This window comes from Schistocerca piceifrons, chromosome 1, assembly GCF_021461385.2.
Source record: "Schistocerca piceifrons isolate TAMUIC-IGC-003096 chromosome 1, iqSchPice1.1, whole genome shotgun sequence".
NCBI classification, from domain to species: Eukaryota; Metazoa; Arthropoda; class Insecta; order Orthoptera; family Acrididae; genus Schistocerca; species Schistocerca piceifrons.
This window is the reverse complement of record NC_060138.1, coordinates 1021270706-1021298282: the sequence shown is the minus strand read 5'-3', so window position 1 is coordinate 1021298282 and position 27577 is coordinate 1021270706. Positions and strand designations below refer to the sequence as shown.

The window sequence follows — 27577 nt, the reverse complement described above, 5'->3', positions numbered from 1 at the left end:
ATGAGGGAGAGTCACCTTCTCTGCCCTGAGCGTTAGAACCAGTAGGCAGCAGACTGAAACGCAATAATTGTAGATCGTGCCAGATAGTGACTGCGGCAGCAATAAATGAACAATCTGCCTTGTGGGCTACAGCTACCTGCAACGGACGAGAGCCACAGCCTGTGAGGCTTGAGCAGGAGCACGGCGGCGAAGACTGCGTACAGCAGGCTCTTCTTCCAGCGGTCCAGCCACAGCACGCAGTCCCAGCATCGGAACACGGGGCTGTACTCGTTCCTGCAACAACAACGACGTCGTTCCAGTAAACACCCGTCTGGGCAATATTTTAACAAATGGTTCAAATGGCTCTAAGCACAATGGGACTTAACATCTGAGGTCATCAGCCTCTTGACTTAGAACTACTTAACCCCACCTAACCTAAGGACAACACACACATCCATGCCCGAGGCAGGATTCGAACCTGCGACCGTAGCAGCAGCGCGGTTCTGGAGTGACGCGCCTAGAACCGCTCGGCCACAGCGGCCGGCAATATTTTAATAGCTCTAACAGTAACATCAAACAAGTATGCACATGTAGAGCCACCCTATAAAACAAAATCAGTTGAATAAACAGAAATTTAAACTAGTGTAATGCAGAAGAGGGGGAAGCCTTGTGAGACTATGTTACCGACATGGCGGCTATTTTGCGTGCGTCATTTTGGATGAAAATCATAATTTTCTAGTACACTAGCGGGGAAAAAAATAGTGCACTCTTTTATAGATTTTCAATTCACTCAAGATTTATTGTTGCAACACTGCATACGGGTACATGAAATGATTACATTTACAGACCAATAGGACAAGAGGTTCTGTGGTTAATGTTAACATTTGTTACATAGTTCTCATTTGTTACATAGTTTAATTCTTAATTTCTTTGCGTGTTTTTGGTACTTGCATTGTTTAATTCATAAATTTCGGGCGTATTATAGTATTTGAGAGTGTAGCATCGCGTTTTAGTACCTGAATAGTGTAAATTCGCGTAGTCGTTTGTCTTCTGTTTTTGTTTTGAACGGCCAGTGTCGGTTGGTCACAGTCAGTGTGCTCCCTGCCGCCGTTGGATAAGCAGCTGAGCAGCAAGTCGTATACTCCTAGCTCACTCATTTGTTACATAGTTTAATTCTTAATTTCTTTGCGTGTTTTTGGTACTTGCATTGTTTAATTCATAAATTTCGGGCGTATTATAGTATTTGAGAGTGTAGCATCGCGTTTTAGTACCTGAATAGTGTAAATTCGCGTAGTCTCCTTCCGCCGCCGAGCAGTGTCAGCAGTGCGCAAGTAGCAGCATTACTGCATTTACTAGGCACTCTTGTATTTTAATAACCGTTTAAATTTTGTTGATTTGTTTGCGCTCTCTGTAGATTAGTTCAGACGTTCTTTGCAAAACAGTTTTTAGCATGGATAGGGACTGCAACTGCTGTGTTCGGATGCAGGCTGAGTTGGCATCCCTTCGCTCCCAGCTTCAGGCAGTGTTGGCTTCGAACACACAGCTTGAGGCTGTTGCCAGTGGGCATCACTGTGGGGGTCCGGATGGGGGTTTGTCGGGGACGGCCAGCTCGTCCCACGCATCCCCTGATCGGACTACGACTGTGGTTGCCCGGGATACTGCCCGCATTGAGGCTGATCCCTCACCTGTGGTAGAGTGGGAGGTCGTCTCAAGGTGTGGCAGGGGGCGAAAGACATTCCGGAGGGCTGAACGGAAAGCCTCTCCAGTTTGTCTGACGAACCGGTTTCAGGCTCTGTCTCAGGCTGATACTGATCTTCGGCCTGACATGGCTGCTTGTCCTGTTCCAGAGGTTGCCCCTCAGTCTGCAAGATCCGGGCAGTCGCAGAGGGTGGGCTTACTGGTAGTTGGGAGCTCCAACGTCAGGCGCGTAATGGGGCTCCTTAGGGAAATGGCAGCAAGAGAGGGGAAGAAAACCAATGTGCACTCCGTGTGCATACCGGGGGGAGTCATTCCAGATGTGGAAAGGGTCCTTCCGGATGCAATGAAGGGTACAGGGTGCACCCATCTCCAGGTTGTCGCTCATGTCGGCACCAATGATGTGTGTCGCTATGGATCGGAGGAAATCCTCTCTGGCTTCCGGCGGCTATCTGATTTGGTGAAGACTGCCAGTCTCGCTAGCGGGATGAAAGCAGAGCTCACCATCTGCAGCATCGTCGACAGGACTGACTGCGGACCTTTGGTACAGAGCCGAGTGGAGGGTCTGAATCAGAGGCTGAGACGGTTCTGCGACCGTGTGGGCTGCAGATTCCTCGACTTGCGCCATAGGGTGGTGGGGTTTCGGGTTCCGCTGGATAGGTCAGGAGTCCACTACACGCAACAAGCGGCTACACGGGTAGCAGGGGTTGTGTGGTGTGGGCTGGGCGGTTTTTTAGGTTAGATGGCCTTGGGCAAGTACAGAAAGGGCAACAGCCTCAACGGATGCGGGGCAAAGTCAGGACATGCGGGGACCAAGCAGCAATCGGTATTGTAATTGTCAACTGTCGAAGCTGCGTTGGTAAAGTACCAGAACTCCAAGCGCTGATAGAAAGCACCGAAGCTGAAATCTGCCGAAATTTTTACAAAGGTACAGACGGTGTTTAGAAAGGATAGATTGCATGCAACCGGTGGTGGAGTGTTCGTCGCTGTTAGTAGTAGTTTATCCTGTAGTGAAGTAGAAGTGGATAGTTCCTGTGAATTATTGTGGGTGGAGGTTACACTCAACAACCGAACTAGGTTAATAATTGGCTCCTTTTACCGACCTCCCGACTCAGCAGCACTAGTGGCAGAACAACTGAGAGAAAATTTGGAATACATTTCACATAAGTTTTCTCAGCATGTTATAGTCTTAGGTGGAGATTTCAATTTACCAGATATAGACTGGGACACTCAGATGTTTAGGACGGGTGGTAGGGACAGAGCATCGAGTGACATTATACTGGGTGCACTATCCGAAAATTACCTCGAGCAATTAAACAGAGAACCGACTCGTGGAGATAACATCTTGGACCTACTGATAACAAACAGACCCGAACTTTTCGACTCTGTATGTACAGAACAGGGAATCAGTGATCATAAGGCCGTTGCAGCATCCCTGAATATGGAAGTTAATAGGAATATAAAAAAAGGGAGGAAGGTTTATCTGTTTAGCAAGAGTAATAGAAGGCAGATCTCAGACTACCTAACAGATCAAAACGAAAATTTCTGTTCCGACATTGACAATGTTGAGTGTTTATGGAAAAAGTTCAAGGCAATCGTAAAATGCGTTTTAGACAGGTACGTGCCGAGTAAAACTGTGAGGGACGGGAAAAACCCACCGTGGTACAACAACAAAGTTAGGAAACTACTGCGAAAGCAAAGACAGCTCCACTCCAAGTTTAAACGCAGCCAAAACCTCTCAGACAAACAGAAGCTAAACGATGTCAAAGTTAGCGTAAGGAGGGCTATGCGTGAAGCGTTCAGTGAATTCGAAAGTAAAATTCTATGTACCGACTTGACAGAAAATCCTAGGAAGTTCTGGTCTTACGTTAAATCAGTAAGTGGCTCGAAACAGCATATCCAGACACTACGGGATGATGATGGCATTGAAACAGAGGATGACACGTGTAAAGCTGAAATACTTAACACCTTTTTCCAAAGCTGTTTCACAGAGGAAGACCGCACTGCAGTTCCTTCTCTAAATCCTCGCACAAACAAAAAAATGGCTGACATCGAAATAAGTGTCCAAGGAATAGAAAAGCAACTGGAATCACTCAATAGAGGAAAGTCCACTGGACCTGACGGGATACCAATTCGATTCTACACAGAGTACGCGAAAGAACTTGCCCCCCTTCTAACAGCCGTGTACCGCAAGTCTCTAGAGGAACGGAGGGTTCCAAATGATTGGAAAAGAGCACAGATAGTCCCAGTCTTCAAGAAGGGTCGTCGAGCAGATGCGCAAAACTATAGACCTATATCTCTGACGTCGATCTGTTGTAGAATTTTAGAACATGTTTTTTGCTCGAGTATCATGTCGTTTTTGGAAACCCAGAATCTACTATGTAGGAATCAACATGGATTCCGGAAACAGCGATCGTGTGAGACCCAACTCGCTTAATTTGTTCATGAGACCCAGAAAATATTAGATACAGGCTCCCAGGTAGATGCTATTTTCTTGACTTCCGGAAGGCGTTCGATACAGTTCCGCACTGTCGCCTGATAAACAAAGTAAGAGCCTACGGAATATCAGACCAGCTGTGTGGCTGGATTGAAGAGTCTTTAGCAAACAGAACACAGCATGTTGTTGTCAATGGAGAGACGTCTACAGACGTTAAAGTAACCTCTGGCGTGCCACAGGGGAGTGTTATGAGACCATTGCTTTTCACAATATATATAAATGACCTAGTAGACAGTGTCGGAAGTTCCATGCGGCTTTTGGCGGATGATGCTGTAGTATACAGAGAAGTTGCAGCATTAGAAAATTGTAGCGAAATGCAGGAAGATCTGCAGCGGATAGGCACTTGGTGCAGGGAGTGGCAACTGACCCTTAACATAGACAAATGTAATGTATTGCGAATACATAGAAAGAAGGATCCTTTATTGTATGATTATATGATAGCGGAACAAACACTGGTAGCAGTTACTTCTGTAAAATATCTGGGAGTATGCGTGCGGAACGATTTGAAGTGGAATGATCATATAAAATTAACTGTTGGTAAGGCGGGTACCAGGTTGAGATTCATTGGGAGAGTGCTTAGAAAATGTAGTCCATCAACAAAGGAGGTGGCTTACAAAACACTCGTTCGACCTATACTTGAGTATTGCTCATCAGTGTGGGATCCGTACCAGATCGGTCTGACGGAGGAGATAGAGAAGATCCAAAGAAGAGCGGCGCGTTTCGTCACAAGGTTATTTGGTAACCGTGATAGCGTTACGGAGATGTTTAATAAACTCAAGTGGCAGACTCTGCAAGAGAGGCGCTCTGCATCGCGGTGTAGCTTGCTCGCCAGGTTTCGAGAGGGTGCGTTTCTGGATGAGGTATCGAATATATTGCTTCCCCCTACTTATACCTCCCGAGGAGATCACGAATGTAAAATTAGAGAGATTAGAGCGCGCACGGAGGCTTTCAGACAGTCGTTCTTCCCGCGAACCATACGCGACTGGAACAGGAAAGGGAGGTAATGACAGTGGCACGTAAAGTGCCCTCCGCCACACACCGTTGGGTGGCTTGCGGAGTATAAATGTAGATGTAGATGTAGATGAAACCCATATTAGTACGTGGGGTAGCCTCCAGGGGCGGTAAGAGCTGAGTCTGGGATCCAGTCGATCGTATAAATGGCGAATACTGTCCTGGGACACGTTACGCCACGCCTGCTCGAGCGGTTCACATTGTTCTACGAGAGTCGTTGGCTGACGAGTCGCACGAGGCGCTTCTCGTCTCATCACATCTCATACATGCTCGATTGGAGACAAGTCCGGAGATCGTGTGGCAGGGAAGTTTCTGCAAATATTGCAGAGCACGTTGAGTTTTAAGGGCAGTGTGCGGACGAGCACACCATCCTCTTGCAAGAACGGCAAAAGAACAAGTCGAACAACATTATGCATTGTATCCAAGGTTCTCGGGTGTCCAGCCGGATCCGATCGTCGAAGTTCCACGACATTTCGGCGAAAAACCGTTCCGCCATCATCAGGTGGAAAGCCTCAGACCAAACATTATGCATGTACCGAGAGCTGGTTAGCATCCTATCAACAAACACCAAAGGTAAACGAGGTTTGTAGCTTATCGGACTCGATACCGTGGACCTGGGGTGGGGAGAAAGTGTCTTGGACGAATGCACTCAACCGGACACTGCTCAACAGGTCAGTGTCGTATGCGCAAACGACCATCACTTGCCTGCACGCAGAACCTGCTTTCATCGCTGACGACCACAGCGCGCCATTCCATCTTGCAAGTGATCCTCTGACGGCGCCAGTAGAGGAGTGCACGTCTATGCCGTGGTGTGAGTGGAAGGCTGCGGTTAGCAACAGTTCGTGTTGACACATCTCGGCTCACAAGCCCTCTTATTTCTACTGTGGTAGCTGTACGATCTGCACTGCTGCCCTTACAATACGACGATCCTGGCGGGCGCCTGTGCTGCGTGGACAACCAGAACCTCGTCTACGGGAGTGAGACCTGGTCATTAAGGAAGGCAGGATTTGGTTACGATTGTGGATGGGGCCCGAATCAATTGCTATTGGCTTTAATAAATAATTAAGCCAATAAGGTCGCAATCAGACTTTTAAGGCACGTAACCACAATCACGGCTGAAGGCCTTTAACGCGAAAAATGGCAGTTATTTAAAATTTATCAAATTCGTAAGATACAGACAGCAAAGGTGAGGAAATGTACACTGCCATTACATACACTAACCCCAGGGCAGGTAATTGGGGCGTTAGCGGCCACAAGACAGAAAAGTACCGCTGGTTGAACATAACAATGTAAGAAGCTGAAAATAGTAAATAGTAATTAGAAGCTCAGGAAGGCTAGTCAGATCCGCCTTCCACAGATACTCCACTCGCTGCTTTTCGCCTCGGCGACACTACAAGCAGCAACACGAACCCAAGTCACTGGAGAGTCGCGAGATTTCATAACGGTGGAGGTCGGACTTTAAGGAGATGGGACCTGGATAAACTGACTAAACCAGAGGTTGTACAGGATCAAGTAGGTAAAAAGAGGAGGCCTCGTAGAAATCCTTGGGTAACAGAAGAAATTCTGAATTTAATTGATGAAAGGTGAAAATATAACAATGCAGTAAATGAAGCAAGCAAAAAGGAATACAAACGTCTCAAAAATGAGATCGACAGGAAGCGCAAAATGGCTAAGCTGGGATGGCTGGAGGACAAATGTAAGGATGTAGAGGTTTATCTCACTAGCGGTAAGATAGATACTGCCTACGGGAAAATTAAAGAGACCTTTGGAGAAAAGAGAACCACTTGTATGAATATCAAGAGCTCATATGGAAACCCAGATCTAAGCAATGAAGGGAAAGCAAAACGGTGGAAGGAATGTATAGAGGGTCTATGCAAAGGAGATGAGGACAATATTATGGAAATGGAAGAGGATGTAGATGAAGATGAAATGGGAGATTGATTCTACGTGAAGAGTCTGACAGAGCACTGAAAGACCTGAGTCGAAACAAGGTCCCGGGAGTAGACAACATTCCATTAGAACTACTGACAGCGTTGGGAGAGCCACTCCTGACAAAACTCTACCATCTGGTGAGAAAGATGTATGAGACAGGCGAAATACCCTCAGACTTCAAGAAGAATATAATAATTCCAATCCCAAAGAAAGCAGGTGCAGACAGATGTGAAAATTACCGAACTATCAGTTTAATAAGTCACAGCTGCAAAATACTAACGCTAATTCTTTACAGACGAATGGAAAATCTGGTAGAAACCGACCTCGGGGAAGATCAATTTGGATTCCGTAGAAATAATGGAACATGTGAGGCAATACTGACCCTACGACTTATCTTAGAAAATAGATTAAGGAAAGGTGTTTCCAGAATGAGATTTTCACTCTGCAGCGGAGTGTGCGCTGATATGAAACTTCCTGGCAGATTAAAACTGTGTGCCCGACCGAGACTCGAACTCGGGGCGAAAGGCATAGGCCCCGAGTTCGAGTCTCGGTCGGGTACACAGTTTTAATCTGCCAGGAAGTTTCATATCAGCGCACACTCCGCTGCAGAGTGAAAATCTCATTCTGGGATCATCCCCCAGGCTGTGACTAAGCCATGTCTCCGCAATATCCTTTCTTTCAGGAGTGCTAGTTCTGCAAGGTTCGCAGGAGAGCTTCTGTAAAGTTTGGAAGGTAGGAGACGAGGTACTGGCAGAAGTAAAGCTGTGAGTACCGGACGTGAGTCGTGCTTCGGTAGCTCAGTTGGTAGAGCACTGCCCGCGAAAGGCATAGGCCCCGAGTTCGAGTCTCGGTCGGGCACACAGTTTTAATCTGCCAGGAAGTTTCAGATTAAGGAAAGTAAACCCACATTTCTACCATTTGTAGACTTGGAGAAAGCTTTTGACAATGTTGACCGGAATACTCTCTTTCAAATTCTGAAGGTGGCAGGGATCAAATACAGGGAGCGAAATACTATTTACAATTTGTACAGAAACCAGATGGCAGTTATAAGAGTGGAGGGACATGAAAGGGAAGCAGGGGTTGGGAAGGGAGTGAGACAGTGTTGTAGCCTCCCCTCAATGTTATTCAATCTGTATATTGAGCAAGCAGTAAAGGAAACAAAAGAAAAATTCGGAGTAGGTATTAAAATCCATGGAGAAGAAATAAAAACTTTGAGGTTCGCCGATGACACTGTCATTCTGTCAGAGACAGCAAAGGACTTGGAAGAGCAGATGACCGGAATGGATAGTGTCTTGAAAGGAGGATATAAGACGAATATCAACAAAAGCAAAAAGAGAATAATGGAATGTAATCGAATTAAATCGGGTGATACAGAGGGAATTAAATTAGGAAATGAGACACTAAAAGTAGTAAAGGAGTTTTGCTATTTGGGGAGCAAAATAACTGATGATGGTCGAAGTAGAGAGGATACAAAATGTAGACTGGCAATGGCAAGGCAAGCGTTTCTGAAGAAGAGAAATTTGTTAACATCGAGTATAGATTTAAGTGTCAGGAAGCCGTTTCAGAAAGTATTTGTATGGAGTGTAGCCATGTATGGAAGTGAAAGATGGACGATAAATAGTTTGGACGAGAAGAGACTAGAAGCTTTCGAAATGTGGTGCTACAGAATAATGCTGAAGATTAGATGGGTAGCTCACATAACTAATGAGGATGTGTTGAACAAAAATGGGGAGAAGAGGAGTTTGTGGCACAACCTGACTAGAAGAAGGAATCGGTTGGTAGGACATGTTCTGAGGCATCAAGGGATCACCAATTTAATATTGGAGGGCAGCGTGGAGGGTAAAAATCGTATAGGGAGACCAAGAGATGAATACACTAAGCAAAATTCAGAATGATGTAGGTTGCAGTAGGTACTGGGAGATGAATAAGCTTGCACAGCATAGAGTAGCATGGAGAGCTGCATCAAAGCAGTCTCAGGACTGAAGACCACAACAACAACAACGGAGGTTTCTCTACGCGATTTGCAATGCACTCAACTTAAACATGCAGGATCCGGTTTCGACGAGGTCGTGCACCCCTGTGACCACTGCCTTTCGATCCAGCAGTCCATACACCCCGCGTGTCTCGCTTTGTGCGGACCTCGCTACTCCTCTTCCCCAACCGAACTCCACACTCACACCACACGTAAGAAGCACCAGGTCGCCCCAAAGATAGTGCAGCAGAACTACATATCGATAAGCGCCGCTGCTGCCACTAGCGGACAGGCAACGCTTACGAAACCGAGTGGCGCCAGTGAACACGATAAGTAGACTAACAACACAACCATGCCTACTAAACGATACGGACTGGTAAAAACCTACACACGGCACCAACGCGAGCCGCAGCACGGCTCAGGGAAAGATAATGTTCACGTGACTTATGACAACGTTCCATTTTTATCATTTATTTTCGACATGTCGTAATGTCCGACCATCAGGATTGGGTACAGGTATCGTATGGAACTTAGTATCACTTGCTAAGGCATCCGATCCGTCCATTCTGTACAAAATAGAGGCTTCTAAGTCAGTCAGTCTCCGTGGCATGGATGGGTGCTCGCTTCACGCGTTTGCCATTTGTCTGTGAGCATTCCCTGCTACACGGTGGGCGCTGATGGCGCTCTGCTAGCCGTGTGCCACTACGCTATCCGTTGGAGGGCGACGTTGAAAGTATTCTTAACATATTAACTGCCCACCTGGTGGCATATGCCCTATCGGGTCCAAATCGACGTCCTCTAATTATTTTTTGTGTCACTATATAAAGGGTATGTGACTAATCGGACTTATGGAGAATTACACGAGAAGAACTATGGTACACTTCGTTCGAGAACAGCCTGATTCATTCTCCAGTTGTGAACGATGTTTCTTATTAACGGTTGACGTGATAACTGACGGCGATAACGCAAGCTTAACACATTGAGATGTCCCTGATATCTAGAAGAGAAGCACCAGTTTCATCACAGAGGTATTCAGTGAACTCCACCTAGTCAGAACTTCTCAAGAAATTCCGTAAAACTGGCTTTGTCGCAGGCCGAAAGCCGGACGATCGGAAACGGCTACGTATGAGGCAACGTCAATTGCTGTTCTGACATTATATAAGGGAAATTGGCATGACATAGCTGTTTTGAGGGTTGAAATAATTCAACAGTTGCACTTGAAAATTTGTGCCTGACCGGAAATCGAACCGAGATACTCCGCTTCTCTGGAACGATTGCCTAAACCCCCTCGGCCACCCGGACACGCTTGATGTCGACCACTGCTCCCTAGTGATGTTGTGACCCGTTCATTTTCCCCATTTCTAGCAGCCTAGCTGTATTCCCGCAAGGGGACGAACGGTAGTATGCATTTGCATTGAAATAGTCATGCCCGTCGAGGTGTATGTATACGACTATACAGACATGTCCGAAAGAACGTACACATATACATATAATTGTATCAGTTAGTAAGACTTCAGAGCGGTGTGCTTGCAATATCTCGCAGGACACTTGGTTCAGCCGAATATCAATAATGAAAATTTTGGCCGCACATAAATGGCACCTTAACAAAATTCAAAAGTTACATCTCACTGGAGACAACCCAGATGGTCGTGTTTAGTTCGCAGATTGGGTAACAGTCAACATGGACGGAAACCCGTCTTTCCCCTGTGATGTACTCTATAAGGATTAAATTAACTTCTATATGAACGGAGAGGTAAATAAACCGTCACAGCTACTAGTTAGATGTCAACCCTCGCTTGATGGATCAAAGGTGGTTGTTGCATCTAAAGTGACGGTTTCACGTGGATTGTGGGATCCACTTATTCTTGGGTTCTTCTTAATTTAGAGTATATTAAGAGCTGTGTTAGAGGAAGGCGTGCTGTCGTCGTTTCTAGCTGAAAACGAAGCACTTCTAATTTTCTTTCAGCTTGATGGTACCCACGTCAATATAGGTTAGTGGTCCGGGTATACCTGGATATCTAATTTGCGCGGAGATGGATAGGTCGCAGAAGCCGGTGGAACGGCCGCCATATTCCCCAGCTTTAAATCCATTAGATTGCTCTCTGTGGGAATATGTTAAGGGAATGGTGCACGCCACAGGAGAGCGTTGCTGATACTTATGCTCGCATTCCGGTACATATATTGGTCAAATTCCTTTAGGAGTGGCTGAATCGGATAACAACAACCTTACGGTGTCCTGGACATTCCTGCTACGCACAACTGGGACGCCTTGGACCCAGCTTTGACCAATATCCGTTTGTTGGTGGTGTATCGGTTATCACTGATCACGTTGACAATCCAATATATTCGATGCCTCATGGATTTGATGCCACAATGCATAGCTAAGTCATCAGACAAAAATCTCTAATTGAATATAGCGCGATTATTCTTCACGCAAAACCGCATCGAATTTCCGCCATGCCGGCACAGATTAATGTAGTTTCTTTCGTCAGTTTCCCGCTTGGATGATCATTTCGGAATTCGTAACTGCCTCACATCAAATAATAACATCAGAATTTCTTGATGACTCAGTTTCGTTTATAGAAAATTAATGTGCTTCTCCTGGCCACGGAGAAGAAGTGAAAGATTTGTGTGCCCTTTGGTTCAGCACGCGCGAAAGATCATGAAACACGCAACATATGCGACGTTAATGTCGGTTTTTGAATATGCAATGCAGGCTTCCTAAGCGCTCACTTTCTTCCAAACCGATATTTAAAGGAAAAGCAATACTTTTCTCCTTTTTTTTGGCTGCAAGAGCGTGTGCAATTAATTACCGCCCGAGGCTTTCACAGTACTGCAATCAAACCGAATCAGTGAGTAATGGCGGAATATGAAGGAGCTAAAATGTAAAATTTGCTCTCAAGACGTCAGGTTAGCTTTTAAAAGCAGACTCAAGTGCTAAGACTTTTTATGAATCTAGAAATGGGAATTAAAAAGCATTTTATTTCTCTTTTTACCTGTAAATTCTCAACGAAAGGATCTTTTAAAAGGCAAACACACTTTAATGAAAATGTTAAAGCAAACTTAAAGCCCGTTTGCTCTGATGATATTAATACCGAAGTACTTGTGTGTAAAGTGCTAGACCAGTTTAAGTTTATGATTGCTTCTGTTTTTATGTGTCTTTAATATAAATTGTGTTTCTTTGAAAAATATTTAGACATTCAGCTTATTAAGTATTTTTCCGTTGGTTTTCTTTATTATACTTCGGAGCCAATAATAGCGCTACAAAGGAGGAACAATGCCAACAACTTCTTCACAGACTTCGCTCTTCTGTTCAATTTTTTATGAAAATCTTATGAAGCAGCATTATGAAACGAGCATTACACACTTACCAGCCAGAACATTATTACCACCGGAGTACCATCGACATAAAGCCTTCCAGGCGATATAAGCACCACCTGGCGAGGAATGACTGCTAGACATACGCACGGTGTATGTAGTACACTACTGGCCATTAAAATAGCTACACCACGAAGATGACGTGCTACGGACGCGAAATTTAACCGACAGGAAGTAGATGCTATGATATGCAAATCATTAGCTTTTCAGAGCATTCACAAAACGTTGGCGCCGGTGGTGACACCTACAACGTGCTGACATGAGGAAAGTTTCCAATCGATTTCTCATACACAAACAGCAGTTGACCGGGGTTGCCTGGTGAAACGTTGTCGTGCTGGCTCGTGTAAGGAGGAGAATTGCGTACCATCACGTTTCCGACTTTGATAAAGGCCGGATTGTAGCCTATCGCGATTGCGGTTTATCGTATCGCGACATTGCTGCTCGCGTTGGTCGAGATCCAATGACTGTTAGCAGAATATGGAATCGGTGGGCTCAGGAGGGTAATACGGAACTCCGTGCTGGATCCCAACGGCCTTGTATCACTAGCAGTCGAGATGAAAGCATCTTATCCGCATGGCTGTAACGGATCGTGCAGCCACGTCTTGATCCCTGAGTCAACAGATGGGGACGTTTGCAAGACAACAACCATCTGCACGAACAGTTGGACGACGTTTGCAGCAGCATGGACTATCAGCTGGCGAACCTGGGTGCACGAATGGCAAAACGTCATTTTTTCGGATGAATCCAGGTTCTGTTTACAGCATTATGATGGTCGCATCCGTGTTTGGCGACAACGCGGTGAACGCACATTGAAAGCTTGTATTCGTCATCGCCATACTGGCGTATCACTTGGCGTGATGGTATGGGGTGCCATTGGTTACACGTCTCGGTCACCTCTTGTTCACATTGACGGCATTTTGAACAGTGGACGTTACATTTCAGATGTGTTACGACCCGTGGCTCTACCCTTCATTCGATACCTGCGAAATCCTACATTTCAGCAGGATAATGCACGACCTCATGTTGCAGGTCCTGTACGGGCCTTTCTGGATACAGAAAATGTTCGACTGATGCCATGGCCAGCACATTCTCCAGATCTCTCACCAATTGAAATCGTCTTGTCAATGGTGGCCGAGCAACTGGCTCGTCACAATACGTCAGTCACTACTCTTGATGAACTGTGGTATCGTGTTGAAGCTGCATGGGCAGCTGTACCTGTACACGCCATCCAAGCTCTGTTTGACTCAATGCCCAGGTGTATGAAGGTGGTTGTTCTTGGTACTGATTTCTCAGGATGTATGCACCCAAATTGCGTGAAAATGTAGTCACATGTCATTTCTAGTATAATATATTTGTCCAATGAATACCCGTTTACCATCTGCATTTCTTCTTGGTGTAGCAATTCTAATGGCCAATAGTGCAGTATCAAGTGAACGAGCTGTCGGTGTGTAAATTGGAGAAGGCCCGCGATCTATCTGAGTTTGACCGAGGACAGATTGTGATGGCACAGAGGCTCGGCGCGAGTATTTCGGAAACTGCCCAACGTATCGAGTGCTGTAATGAGTGTCTTCAACACATGGCGAAACCGATATGAGTCACGTCCAGACGTCGTGGAGTTGGGCAGCCACCAATCGTTACAGATCGTGAACGTCGTAGTCTGTGCAGACTGGTAAAGCATGACAAGTGGCGAACTGTGGTGGAACTAACATCAAACTTTAATGCCGGGGAGAGTAGAAGTGGGTGTGAACACACAGTGCACCGATCACTCCTAACGATGGGCCTCAACAGCCGACGACCCATGCATGTGCCAATGTTATCGCTACGGAAATGGGAACTACGGCTGAAATGGGCACGTGACTATCGGCATTGGACGTTAGCGCAGTGGCAGAGCGTTACGTGGTCTGATGAATCCCGATACCTTCTTCATCATGCCGAAGGGAGGGCGCGAAATTGTCTTCTTTCATGGGAACAGCTCCATGACACCTGTACTGTGCGCAGAGACAAGCTGACGGCGGCTCCTCCGTTCCCTGGGGAACATTTACGTTTGCATCCGTGGGTTCAGCGGACCTCGTGCAAAGCACTACGACGGCTAAGGAGTATCACACACTGGTTGGAGTCCACATACACACCGCCATGACGATCATGTTTTCCGAAGGCAGTAGCATTTTTAACAAGTTAATGCGCGAAGTCACAAGGCCAGGAGTGTGTTGGAGTTGTTCGAGGAATGCAGTGGCGAGTTCCGGTTGATGTGCTTGTCCCCCAGCTAGCGATATCTGAACCCCATCGAACACATCTGGGATGTGATTGAACGTGGCGTCACAACTCATCGCCCCCCCCCCCCCCCCCCTGGCCAGGAATTACGAGAATGGGGGACTCATGTCTGCAGCTATGTACCAAATCCCTCCAGCGACCTACTAAGGCCTCATTGCTTCCTTACAAACATGTATCGCTGCTGTTATCCGTGCCAAAGGTGGACATACAGGCTATTAGGTAGGTGGTAATAATGTTCATTCTGATCAGTGTATATCATGTCAACAGTTTCACCGTATATGACGACTTCACGACAACGATGCGTATTTAAGAGGCATGATGCGAAAACATGATAAGAAATTAACTTTTCATAACTGGGATTCACAGTCATGTGAAATTATTTGAATGCCAGTGACTGTAAACTTTTTATTTTCACTATCACAATTTCGGCCTTAGGCCACTATCAAGTGCAGATGTTTTGGCTTTAAGTATAGACATGGCTTAAAGCCAAAACATCTGCACTTCATAATAGCCTAAGGCCGAAATTGCAATAGTGGAAATAAAAAGTTTAAGAGTCACTGGCATAAACATGATGTCTTTCAAAATGATAAGAAATGTACTCCAGATTTTCCGATAGTGTAATGTCTATATTTGGAGATTATACAATGATAGATGTACTTTGATTAAAAGAAGGGCAAAAATATTACAGGTTGGCGTGCCGTTGAGAATGAGATCGTTAAAGACTTTTAAGAAGCGCAATTAAATCTGCCGCGGTCTTTCTAAAGGAGCCACCCCACTATTCAGTAAGAATGAATTAGGAGAATCGGGAAAAACATCAGGAAGGTCGGATGAATATTCCTGCGAAGCCCTAAATCACTGCTTCGCTTTGCTCGGGATAATTCTATGAACTGAGTCACAGTATATTATTTCCTTCGTTTCGCATAGCTTATTGGAAAGGGTAAATTCAAAACATAATATCCACAGAAACATAAGGTATACTAATAAACTTCCACAAACTAACAGAATGGCGTTACACTGTTACACCTACATAGTCAGGTATAGTGCAAAACTATTTCAGAACTTGATGTTACGTATGCGTTCACGCCAAGTGAAATGAGATGTGAAGATAAGGGAGGTAGATGGACGTGGATGTTTCGAATTAGGCATGCTGGCATTCGTATGAAGTGGTTTACGGATGCCACAGAAATAGGAAGGTCTGTCAGATAGCCGAGTCCTGGTTCTCGCAAATTCAATTCCCGTGTTTACAGCGCTATGTATCTCCATGTGACACGCGTTTTCACAACAAAAAGATATATGCAAAGAGCCAAAAATTGGGAAAAATATTTAGTATCTAATTTAAACCATTTTAGTGAATATAACAACTGTCGACAGTTATTCACCTACAGGAGACATCATGATAATTGCGAGGACAGGCTTAACTACTGGTCGACTTAAAAAAAAGACAAAAACTGGCAGAAAGACAGAGCTTTTTAAGCTCCTAAAGAATCTGAAAACAAAGGTTGAGCTTTTTAAACAAAGTTCCGCCATTTGACTGTAAACATCGTTTATTCTACTGTACAAACATGATTTCAACCTTCGACCATTTTCAGTTACCACAATTCGGAATGTGATCAGATTTCTATAAATGTAGTCATCGTCGAAATATCGAATAATATTATTCCGACGATGACTTCGTTTATACAAGGCTGATCATGCACAACATTGTTATGCTTGAAAATGGCCGAAGGCCGAAATTATGAATGTGCAATAGAATAAACAATCAATACAGTCAAATGGCGGAACTTTGGCTTAGAAAGTATTATGTGACTGTGGCCCCAAACCACATTGTTTTAGCTGACGAGTGAAGGTGCGATAGGATGTTCATCAAACTAGGAGCGTGTGTGCAGACCTGGACCCAAACCGATGTACGAGGAAACTCCTCCAGAGTATCACAGAGCCACATCACACGGCGGGTTGAACACCTCACTGGGGGGCGTTGGTTGGTGCACTAGACGCCTCGGATCATTTGAAAAGAGGTAGAGTTGTGACTCGTCGGACCACACTACACGCCACTGTCCACTTTCTGTGTTGTTTGGCCCACTGGAGACGTGCACCCTTATGTGGAGCTGCGGCAAACGGCGTTTCCTGAAGTGCTCGATACCAAATGTATGTTGCATGCAGTTGCGTTCACAATCTTCACTGTGAAACTGGTTAGAGGAACCTGCATTCTCTGACGGTAGCAGTTCCTGTACGGTTTGAAACCGTGACACTCGCTCCGGTCCCTTAGAATTAGAATATTTTGACAACCACTGTTCTTATTCTGTATTACACGTGCTACAAGTTTCCTGGTAGTCATTTTGAACAATCTGTGTTAGTACAAATCGGGCAACGTCAGTCATGGCGTGGTTGTGGGCACATCCAAGCACGATAGCTCCTAAATATACCCTCCATCTCGCACTAATTTCATACAATCGAATGGCACCTACAATAATTTCACCGTCATGACTTACGTCAGAGAGGTTCACTAACAAATGACGTAATTAGAACCAACCTTTCATAGCACCTCCTCACATTGCAGTTTGGTGGTTCATTCCGAGCTTTCGATGACTTTCACAACCATGATCATCAGGGCTAAATTTATTTACGTTTATATATATATATCAATTAGTCAGCCGTGCTGCGGTTCGTGTTTGTGCCGTTGACAGGTTGGCGTCGTGTATTCGGATTGTGACCTCTAGTTCTACATCTACATCTACATACATACTCCGCAACCCACCATACGGTGCGTGGTGGAGGGTACCTCGTACCACAACTAGCATCTTCTCTCCCTGTTCCACTCCTAAACAGAACGAGGGAAAAATGACTGCCTATATGCCTCTGTACGAGCCCTAATTTCTCTTATCTTATCTTTGTGGTCTTTCCACGAAATGTAAGTTGGTGGCAGTAAAATTGTACTGCAGTCAGCCTCAAATGCTGGTTCTAGCGATTCACGAAAAGAACGCCTCCTTTCCTCCAGAGACTCCCACCCGAGTTCCTGAAGCATTTCCGTAACATTCGCGTGATGATCAAACCCACCAGCCTCTGAATTGCTTCTACGTCCTCCCTCATTCCGACCTGATAGGGATCCCAAACGCTCGAGCAGTACTCAAGAATAGGTCTCCTTTACAGATGAACCACATCTTCCCAAAATTCTACCAATGAGCCGAAGATATCTATCCGCCTTCCCCACAACTGCCATTACATGCTTGTCCCTCTTCATATCGCTCTGCAATGTTACGCCCAAATATTTAATCGACGTGACTGTGTCAAGCGCTACACTACTAATGGAGTATTCAAACATTACGGGATTATTTTTCCTATTCATCTGCATTAATTTACATTTATCTATATTTAGAGTTAGCTGCCATTCTTTACACCAATCACAAATCTTGTCCAAGTCATTTTGTATCCTCCTACAGTCACTCAATGACGACACCTTCCCGTACGCCACAGGATCAGCAGCAAAAAGCCGCACATTGCTATCTACCATATCCAAAAGATCATTTATGTAGATAGAAAACAACAGCGGACCTACCACACTTCCCTGGGGCACTCCAGATGATACCCTCACCTCCAATGAACACTCACCATCGAGGACAACGCACTGGGTTCTATTACTTAAGAAGTCTTCGAGCCACTCACATATTTGGGAACCAATCCCATATGCTAGTACCTTAGTTAGGAGTCTGCAGTGGGGCACCGAGTCAAACGATTTCCGGATTTCAAGGAATATAGCATCCGTTCACTGGCGCCACTACGTTTGATCGCTTTGTCTGTCCGTGAGTGGCAGCAGCGGCGTTTATCGATAGCGAGTACTGTGGTTCTATTTTTGGAGCGACCTATAGTATTTCCGGGTCGTCGTGTGTCGGGGTTCGGTTGGGACGGAGGACCAGTGAGGTGTGGAGGACCAGTGAGGTCCGCACAGCCACAGGACTCGCTGAAACAGCTGGCAATACATGAACTACTCGATAGAAGGATGTGGTCCCGAGAGTGCACGACCACACGAAGGACCGGCCTTGGTCATTTAAGTTGAATGGATTCTTAAATCCGAGTAGTGAAACTGCCACCATTGTGTGTGTGTCCGTCCGCCGAAGTGAACTCATGGTAACAAGCTGTTAGTTGGCGATTCATACTGGGACGATTATTTTTGCATTTGAACATGTTCTTTTGTATAATGTTTGTCGTTTTACGACGTCAAGAGAGTAGTTCGCTCGTCTGCCTGGCATGGGTTATTCTATCGTGTATTGGGCTTCGGACGTTAGGTAGATTTTGCGAGTGTTGGTCTTGCGTTTAACTGTGACTGGTTTGAGTTGCCGTCCTGTTAAGTGGGTATAACACTGGGCTGCCTGTCTCACCTTACTTTCTTTTGAGGGACTTTTCCAGTCGATCCTTGGAGTGCTGTCTGTGGGTCACTCCCTTCTTCATTTCGTCTTACTGTGTCAATTGTTTAAAAAAGAATATTTTGTTTAAATCATTCCTATTGCTTACGGCCTTCAGCCGACAAATAATTCGAATTCTTCTTATAAGGCCTTCAGCCGTCAGTGCAGCTCGTGTTGACCATTTTTTGTATTTGGTTGTTTTAAAAATTATTTTGGAATTTTTAACGTGTAATTGTATTCCTCATTTGTAATTCAGGCCTTCAGCTGTTAATTGTGCTGAAGTATTGCTTGTGACCTTCAGCTGACAAATTATTTGAATTCTTTCTTAATAAGGCCATCAGCCGTCAGTGTAGCTTGTGTAAGAATCAATTTTTTTAAATGATTGTTAAAAAAATGTTTTGGTATGTTTAACGTGTAACTGTCTTCCTCATGTATGATTCAAGCCTTCAGCCATTAATTGTTCTGAAGTATTGCTCGTGGCCTTCAGCCGACAAATAATATGAACTCTTTCTTAATAAGGCCTTCAGCCGTCAGTGTAGCTTGTGTTACAGTCAATTTTTTTAAAAAATGATTGTTTTTAAAAATTATTTCCTTAAATAAAGTGTACGTGTTTACTGTGCAACCAACAGTAGCTGCTTAGGCCCCGTCCACACCCTTTCCTGCCTTCCCTAAGTACCACTTTTCAATTAGTTATTTATTTGTCTGTTACAGATTTTGTTAAAAATATTATTTTGACGAAGATCGCAAAACTGATACTTGGTTTCAAGCGTTTGAAAGGTCATCTTCCTATATGAAAAGATTAATAAGATTACAAGTAAAAACTATTTCGGAATACAACGGCACTGCCCAAAAACAATTGTGCAAAAGCTGTTAAGAGTGCATTCCAGAATACAAACTGCGGCACTTGGTCATTATAGTTCTAACATCCTTAAGGAACTGACACTAAAGATAATGTAAACACATATGGATAGGATCAAAAGTCAATAGCACGAAAATACTTGCAACAACTTTATAATGAAAAACAGATGTATTTACAGCACACACATGAGAAACACCTTCTGTCGTACACGCAACGAGATACGGTCATCATGCCCGACACAGTGTCAAAGTTAACGGCATCAGAATAGTAGCCACAATGCCTGATTCTGTGTACAAAGGCTCGCATGTATGAGTATACTGCACAAGCGTCTTTGTCGTATATGACATGAGATACGGTCATCATGCCCGTCCACGGTGTCAGCCAACGTTTACCGGATCAAAGTAGCAATCAGACTGACTGAAATTTTGTATCTGGGCTCACACCTTAACAAAACGGCCACCTGGTGGCAGTACAATGTAATGAAGTGGATTGCAATAATTAAAAAAGAGACATATTAAAATAGTAATTTAAAACAACTGATAACCAGTAGTTAGAGCTATAAAATATTACAAATTAACTCAACAAAAATCGATCCTCAGTGCGTACATAAAGCTGGCGAATGACCTGTGCGCCGACGTTGTGCGGTGCCACGCTAACGCTCTCAAGTTCCGATACTATGACAGACACATAGGGACTGTCGCGGTTGATCATGCTGGTTTTGGCCCCCGTACATTGCGGGTTTTCCAATTCCCATTTGAGCTATCGTCGGACTTGTGGCGGCCGCCTTTAAACCTTACGGCAACGTCGTCAGTCACGTTGGTGAAACGTGGAAGACGTTCGAAGCATACCGTGTTCACAATAGTGTCCCTCAGATAAAAACTGAACTTCACAAACACGTGCCTTCCTACTCCGTTATTATCTGCTGCAGGAATATGGTCATGTACGATGGCCAGCCCCGCACCTGTTCAGATTGTGGCCGGGAGGGCCATGTAAGTTCTGAATGTCTCCGACGTAGACTGGTTCAGATGCCGATCGGAGACGTCCCTCTTCTTGCGGCGCCCACTGTGTTGCCTCTATCTTACGCGACTGCGGCGGTGCTGCCTGCTACGCCCTCTCTGACTCAGTCGGTACCTGCGTCGACTCCACTCGACGACGCAATGGACCTTTTGCCTGTCCCTCGCGCACTCCTGCCGGAGACAGTACAAATGGACAATGACCGTCTGCAGACACAGCTCTCTGTCCCGACCCCAAGGTTGTTGATCATGGAGCTGTACCGACCTCAGCTTTTCTGCCATCCGGCCACATGTCGGACGGTAGCCGCCCGCCTTCCGACACGGAACAGCATGTTAGGAAGCAACGGTCCCTGAGGAAACGGGAGAGACAAGACCGTACCCCTTCTGATGACTGCCTCTGTTGGATGACGACCCTGCCACCCATGGTGCGCTGTCCTCTGACGCCCTCCCTCTCCAGTCAGCGTCCACCTCCAGACACCGACAGTCCCCCCGCCTGCGTCCGATGCGGTTGCCTCCCCTTCTGTGACTGTCGCGACATGAGAGCGCATCTCTGATAGTATTCCACTGAACCGGTAAATGGCAACGGACTGTGGGCAGTAAGGTTTAGTCAGGAGATCTGTCCCTGCCGACAACAACCACAGCGTTCAATGTTTACAACAGTGTTTCGCCGTTTGTCGGAGATAGGGTCAAATCAGGAAGAAGGAAATCATGAAGGGCGTACCCGAAATTTTCGGACAGAAGACTTGGAGGAAAATGTGATTAACACTGTGTTTCAAAATGGTTAAAATGGCTCGGAGCACTATGGGACTTAACATCTGAGGTCATCAGTCCCCTAGAACTTGCAACTACTTAAACCTAACTAATGTAAGGACATCACACACATCCATGCCCGAGGCAGGATTCGAACCTGCGACCGTAGCGGTTACTGCCCTTATCACTCACAGTGTGTGCAGGGCTTACTAGCGACAGATTTTCCACGTCAGAAGCAGTTTTGTCACTGGTTTCTTGACCAGGCAACCACGATTCCAGGATTTGTGCCTTCTATCCTGTTCGCAGATGAAGCCACCTTTATGCGGAATGGTACCTTCGACTTTCATAAAAGTCATATGTGGTGGGATAGTATGCAGAACTCACGTGGTATGGTGACACCGAATCATCAGGATCTGTGATGCCGGAATGTGTGGGCCGGAAGAATCGGTGACCGTATTTTGGGCCAGTCTTTCTTCCACGTCGCCTAACAGGCCGGAACTATCGGCCTTTCTTGCGCGTGACTTTGCCTCCCCTGCTGGAAGAAGTGCCATTGATGAATTGAAGGGTTATGTGGTTGTTGCACGATGTTGCATGGGGATATTTCAAAATTATCGTGTATTTAGAGCCCATTCCAGATGTGCAGATACTGGAGCAACGTATTCATGCTGCCTTTAACACTGTTCGGATGCAGCGTGCCCGATATTTGTGTGTGAGGCAGAAAATGCTTCGGCACGTACACGCATGTGTTGAGGCAGACACGTGGAAACCATTTTCGACACATACTGTCTCCTGGGAGGAGACCGACATCTCCAGCGATATAGAAGCAGATATAGACTCAAATCACAATTCAGTAGTGATGAAGAGTAGACTGAAGTTAATAGATAAGTCAGGAAGAATCAATAAGCAAAGAAGTACTAAGGAATGAAGAAATCCACTTGAAGTTCTCTATGGCTATAGATACTGTGATAAGGAACACCTTAGTAGGCAGTTCAGTTGAAGAGGAAAGAAAAGGGAAATTCAGGAGACTACAAAAATACGAGTTTGTGAGGAATGAAGTGAACAGGCAGAAATGGCTGCGTGGAAATTGCTAAAAATCTAGGAAAAGGAAGGATTATCGGAAGGACTGAATCATCGTATAGAAAAGCCATGTAGGAAAGTCAAAACTACCTACGGTGAAGTTAACAGCAAGGGTGGTAGCATTAAGAGTGCAATGGCAATTCCACTGCTAAATGCACAGGGGTAAGCGGATAGGTGGAAAGAGTACATTGAAGGCCTCTGTTAAGGGGAAGACTTGCCTAATGCGATAGAAGAAGAAACGGGAGTCGATTTAGAAGAGATAGCGGATCGAGTATTGGAATCAAAATTTAAGAGAGCTTTGGATGGTTCAAATGGCTCTAAGCACTATGGGACTTAACATCTGAAGTCATCAGTTCCCTAGACTTAGAATTACCTGAACCTAACTAACTTAAGGACATCACACACGTCCATGCCCGATGCAGGATTCGAACCCGCGACCGTAGCAGCAGCGCGGTTCCGGACTGAAGCGCCTGAACCGCTCGGCCACAGCGGCCGGCAAGAGAGCTTTGGAGGACGTAAGATCAAATAAGGCAGACGCTATAAATAACATTCCGTCAAAATTTCTAAAATCGTTGGGGGAAGTGGCAACAAAACCACTATTCCCGTTGGTATGTAGAATGTATCAATCTGGCGACATACCATATGAGTTTCGGAAAAATATCATCCACACAATACCGAAGACAGCAAGAGCTAACAATTGCGAGAATTATCGCACAGACAGCTTAACAGCTCATGCATCCAAGTTTGCTGACTAGAATAATATATAGAAGACTTGAAGAGAAAATTGAGGATGTGTTAAATGACGATCACTTTGGCTTTAGGAATGGGAAAGGCACCAGAGAGGCAATTCTGACGTAGCGGTTAATAATGGAAGCAAGACTAAAGAAAAATCAAGATACGTTCATAGGATTTATTGACCTAGATAAAGGGTTCGATTGTCTAAAATGGTGCAAGATGTTCGAAATTCTGAGAAAAATATGGGAAAGCTAAAGGGACAGGCGGGTTATATACAATGTACAAGAGCCAAGAGGGAATAATAAGTGAGGACGACCAAGAAAGAAGTACTCGGATTAAAAAGGATGTGAGACAGGGATGTTCAATTTATTTATCGAAGAAGCATGATGGAAATAATAGAATGGTTCAAGAATGGAATTAAAATTCAAGATCTAAGGGTATCAATGATAAGATTCGCTGATGACATTGCTATCCTGAGTGAAAGTGAAGGAACATGACCCGCTGAATAGAATAAACAGTCTATTGAGTGTAGAATATGGATTGAGAATAAGTTGAAGAAAGACGAAAGTAATGAGAAGTAGCAGAAATGATAATAGTGAGATACTTAACATCAGGATTGATGGCCACCAAGTAGATGAAGTTAAGGAATTCTGCTACCTAGGCAGCAAAATAACCAATGATTGGCGGAGCTAGTAGACCATCAAAAGGAGAACTAGCACTGGCAGAAAGGGCATTCCAGGCCAAGAGAAGTGTACTGGTATGGGACTTAATTGCACAGCAGTGTATGGTATTGAAACATGGACTGTGTGAAAAACAGAAACAGAAGAGAATCGAAACGTTTCAGATGCGGTGCTACAGACGGATGTTGAAAATTAGGTGGACTGATGACTGATAAGGTAAGGAATGAGGAGCTTCTGCACAGAATCGGTATGTGGAAAACACTGATACGGAGAAGGGACAGGATGAAACGACATCTGTTGAGACATCAGGAATGACTTCCATGGTACTAGAGGGAGCTGTAGAGAGCAAAAACTGTAGAGGAAGACAGAGTTTGGACTACATCCAGCAAATAACTGAGGACGTATGCTGCAAGTGCTACTCTGAGATTAAGAGGGTGCACAGGAGAGGAATTCGTGGCGGGCCGCATCAAGCTAGTCAGAAGACTCAGTGACACTTTCACCCTACTGCGCCATAACACGAAACGAGCTGCCCATCTTTGCACTTTTTCGATGTCCTCCGTCAATCCTATCTGGTAAGGATCCCACACCACGCAGCAATATTCCAACAGAGGACGGACAAGTGTAATGTAGGCTGTCTCTTTAGTGGGTTTGTCGCATCTTCTAAGTATTCTGCCAACAAAGCGCAGTCTTTGTGTCGCCTTCCCCACAATATTATCTATGTAGTCTTTCCAGTTTAAGTTGCTCGTAATTGTAATTCCTAGGTATTTAGTCAAATTGACTGCCCTTAGATTTGTGCGGTTTATAGTATACACAAAATTTATCGGATTTCTTTTAGTACCCATGTGGATGACCTCTCACGTTTCTTTGTTTAGTGCTAATTGCCACTTTTCGCACCACTCAGAAATTCTCTCTATATCATTTTGTAATTGGAATTGATCTTCTGATGATTTTACTAGACTGTAAATTACAGCGTCATGTGCAAATAATTTATGGGTGCTGCTCATATTATCACCTAGATCATTTATGTAAATGAGGAACAGCAGAGGGTCTATGACACTACCTCGCGGAACGCCAGATATCACTTCTGTTCTACTCGATGATTTACCGTCTATCACTACAAATTGTGGCCTCTCTGAGAGGAAATCACGAATCCAGTCACACAACTGAGACGATACTCCATATCCACACAATTTGATTAATAGTCGCTTGTGAGGAACGGTATCAAAAGCCTTCTGGAAATCTAGAAATATGGAATCGATCTGACATCCCTTGTCGACAGCACTCATTACTTCATGGGAATAAAGAGCTAGCTGTGTTGCAAAAGAACGATTTTTCTGAATCCGTGTTGGTTATGTATCAATAAGTCATTTTCTTCAAGGTGATTCATAATATTCGAGTACAGCATATGCTCCAAAATCCTACTGGAAATTGAGGTCAGTGATATGGGTCTAGGTCTGGGTCTGGGTTTGGTGATGTACAACGGAATGTACTTTGATGCAATCTTCTCGACATGTGATTTCATTTTCTCTCCCGACGAGATAACAGCAGTTTTGAAGCTTTTGATCAAATTCTTTAGCTGATGATAAAAATAGACGACGTCTGCACTAGTGGAGTGCATTTGAGGGGAATCACTTTAATACTTAAAGATGGAAGTCGTTCTTCTCCTTTTTGAAAAATATCGTCGTGTAACTGTGGTTTTATTTGTTCCACCCACGAGTCAACACAAGAAATTTGTTGTCTTGCACATAGGGGTTGCGGTCTACCAAAACTATGGTTCGGTAGTTCTGCTACCGTACATAACTGACGTAATAAATGGTACGATTTCCGGTAGTATAGGTAGAATTGTGTGTATTATATCCTCACAAAATATAAATTGGATTTTTTAAGTAATAAAAATTAGTTGATCGCGTAATTTCTGCGCTTTTATGTAACCACAGCAATTATTTTTGACGCAAATACAGTTTACCAAAGCAAACATGAAAAAATGGTATAATTATTTTTATAATGTAGTGCTCAATAGAATGTTATTCATCAAGCTCAGAAGCAAAAGCTTTCTGTTATCATTGATACGTGTGAAAGTTTTTTATGAATAACAGAAACATATTTTACATAAGCTCGACGATGTATTGAAGCGGTATTTGATATTTTTTTGTTTTGCTATTTTATTTTTTAATTTTCCTGGTTTTTGAGGAAACTGCGATTTCTAGCGCTATGTGGTAAACCGGTATTGTCTTTCATTTTTACTGTAACCTCCCTCTGTTTCATGTTACAAAACAACAATTCTCGAAGAAAATCTTATTTAATCATTGACAGTTTCAATTTTGCTATAAATACTGTTTATTTTTAAGTAACATACAGGAGGATAAATCCGTAGAACAAAAATGCTACGTAGTTTATGTAGCCCTTTATTCACTGAAGCGCCAAAGAAACTGGTATAGGCACGCGTAATCAAATACAGACCAAAGATAACAGGAAAACTGCCACGGACTATGCTTGCTCATGAGAGTCTACAGTAGCCTACGGTAGTTTTACAACCCTAGTTCCAGCACATCAGATACAATACATTGAGCATCAGCTTCGTTTATTTGCCATGTAGGTAATGTAAAAATTGAAAACAAACAATTAAAATTTCCGCCTTGGGGTTCTATTCCACGGCCTTCTACTTACCATACCATACTCATCCCGCAGCGCCAACCGCTGCCTGGAAAATACGCTAACATAAATGCCTAACGTTTCATCCAACTGTTATCAAAATTGCTATTTTTTCTGAACGCTTGAGTATCGGTGGCACGCACATTTGCCACTTTCGTTTTTGGCCAAGCTCTGGATGTGCCATAAATATGGACGAAATCGGTGATGACGACTGGGCGCGGTCCTCTTGTTAGTACACTCACAAAAAAGTTAAAAATCGTACAGGATTGTGTTGTCAAACGAACTACTGTCTCAAATCTCATAACATAATCTCGAAAGTAAGACATGAAACAAAATATGGACTATTTTTGCAACATGACCGTGCTATACATTTTCGAATTCTGAACACATTCAGTTTATACAGGAGAACATATCATGTATATTTTCCTACATTTGCTTTACACATTTAAAAAAAGAAGAAATACGATGCGCCAAATTTGAGTTTTACATGAAGTATGTGGCAGAAGCCCCTGACCGGGCTGTTGGCTGAAAGAGTACAGCCTTTCTTCGCCGCAACACTGGGAAGAAGCAGGTGGCAGCGCCATCACCTCGGTCGCCTTTTACCTCCAGGAAAGATCCCCCGTACTCATTTTACAAAAGGTTGAGTAGACTAGGCCAGTCCTAGAGGGAGTGGAATGAG

General features: G+C 44.5%; 1 protein-coding gene across 1 annotated transcript in view; it reads right to left on the bottom strand.

Moving 5' to 3' along the window:
• LOC124795882 overlaps positions 1-27577 on the bottom strand; it is a 507389-nt gene that overhangs the window by 58518 nt on the left and 421294 nt on the right. Inside the window, exon 4 of the mRNA XM_047259966.1 lies at positions 137-273. Coding sequence (XP_047115922.1) covers positions 137-273 — 137 coding nt within the window. The remainder of the gene's footprint in view (positions 1-136; positions 274-27577) is intronic.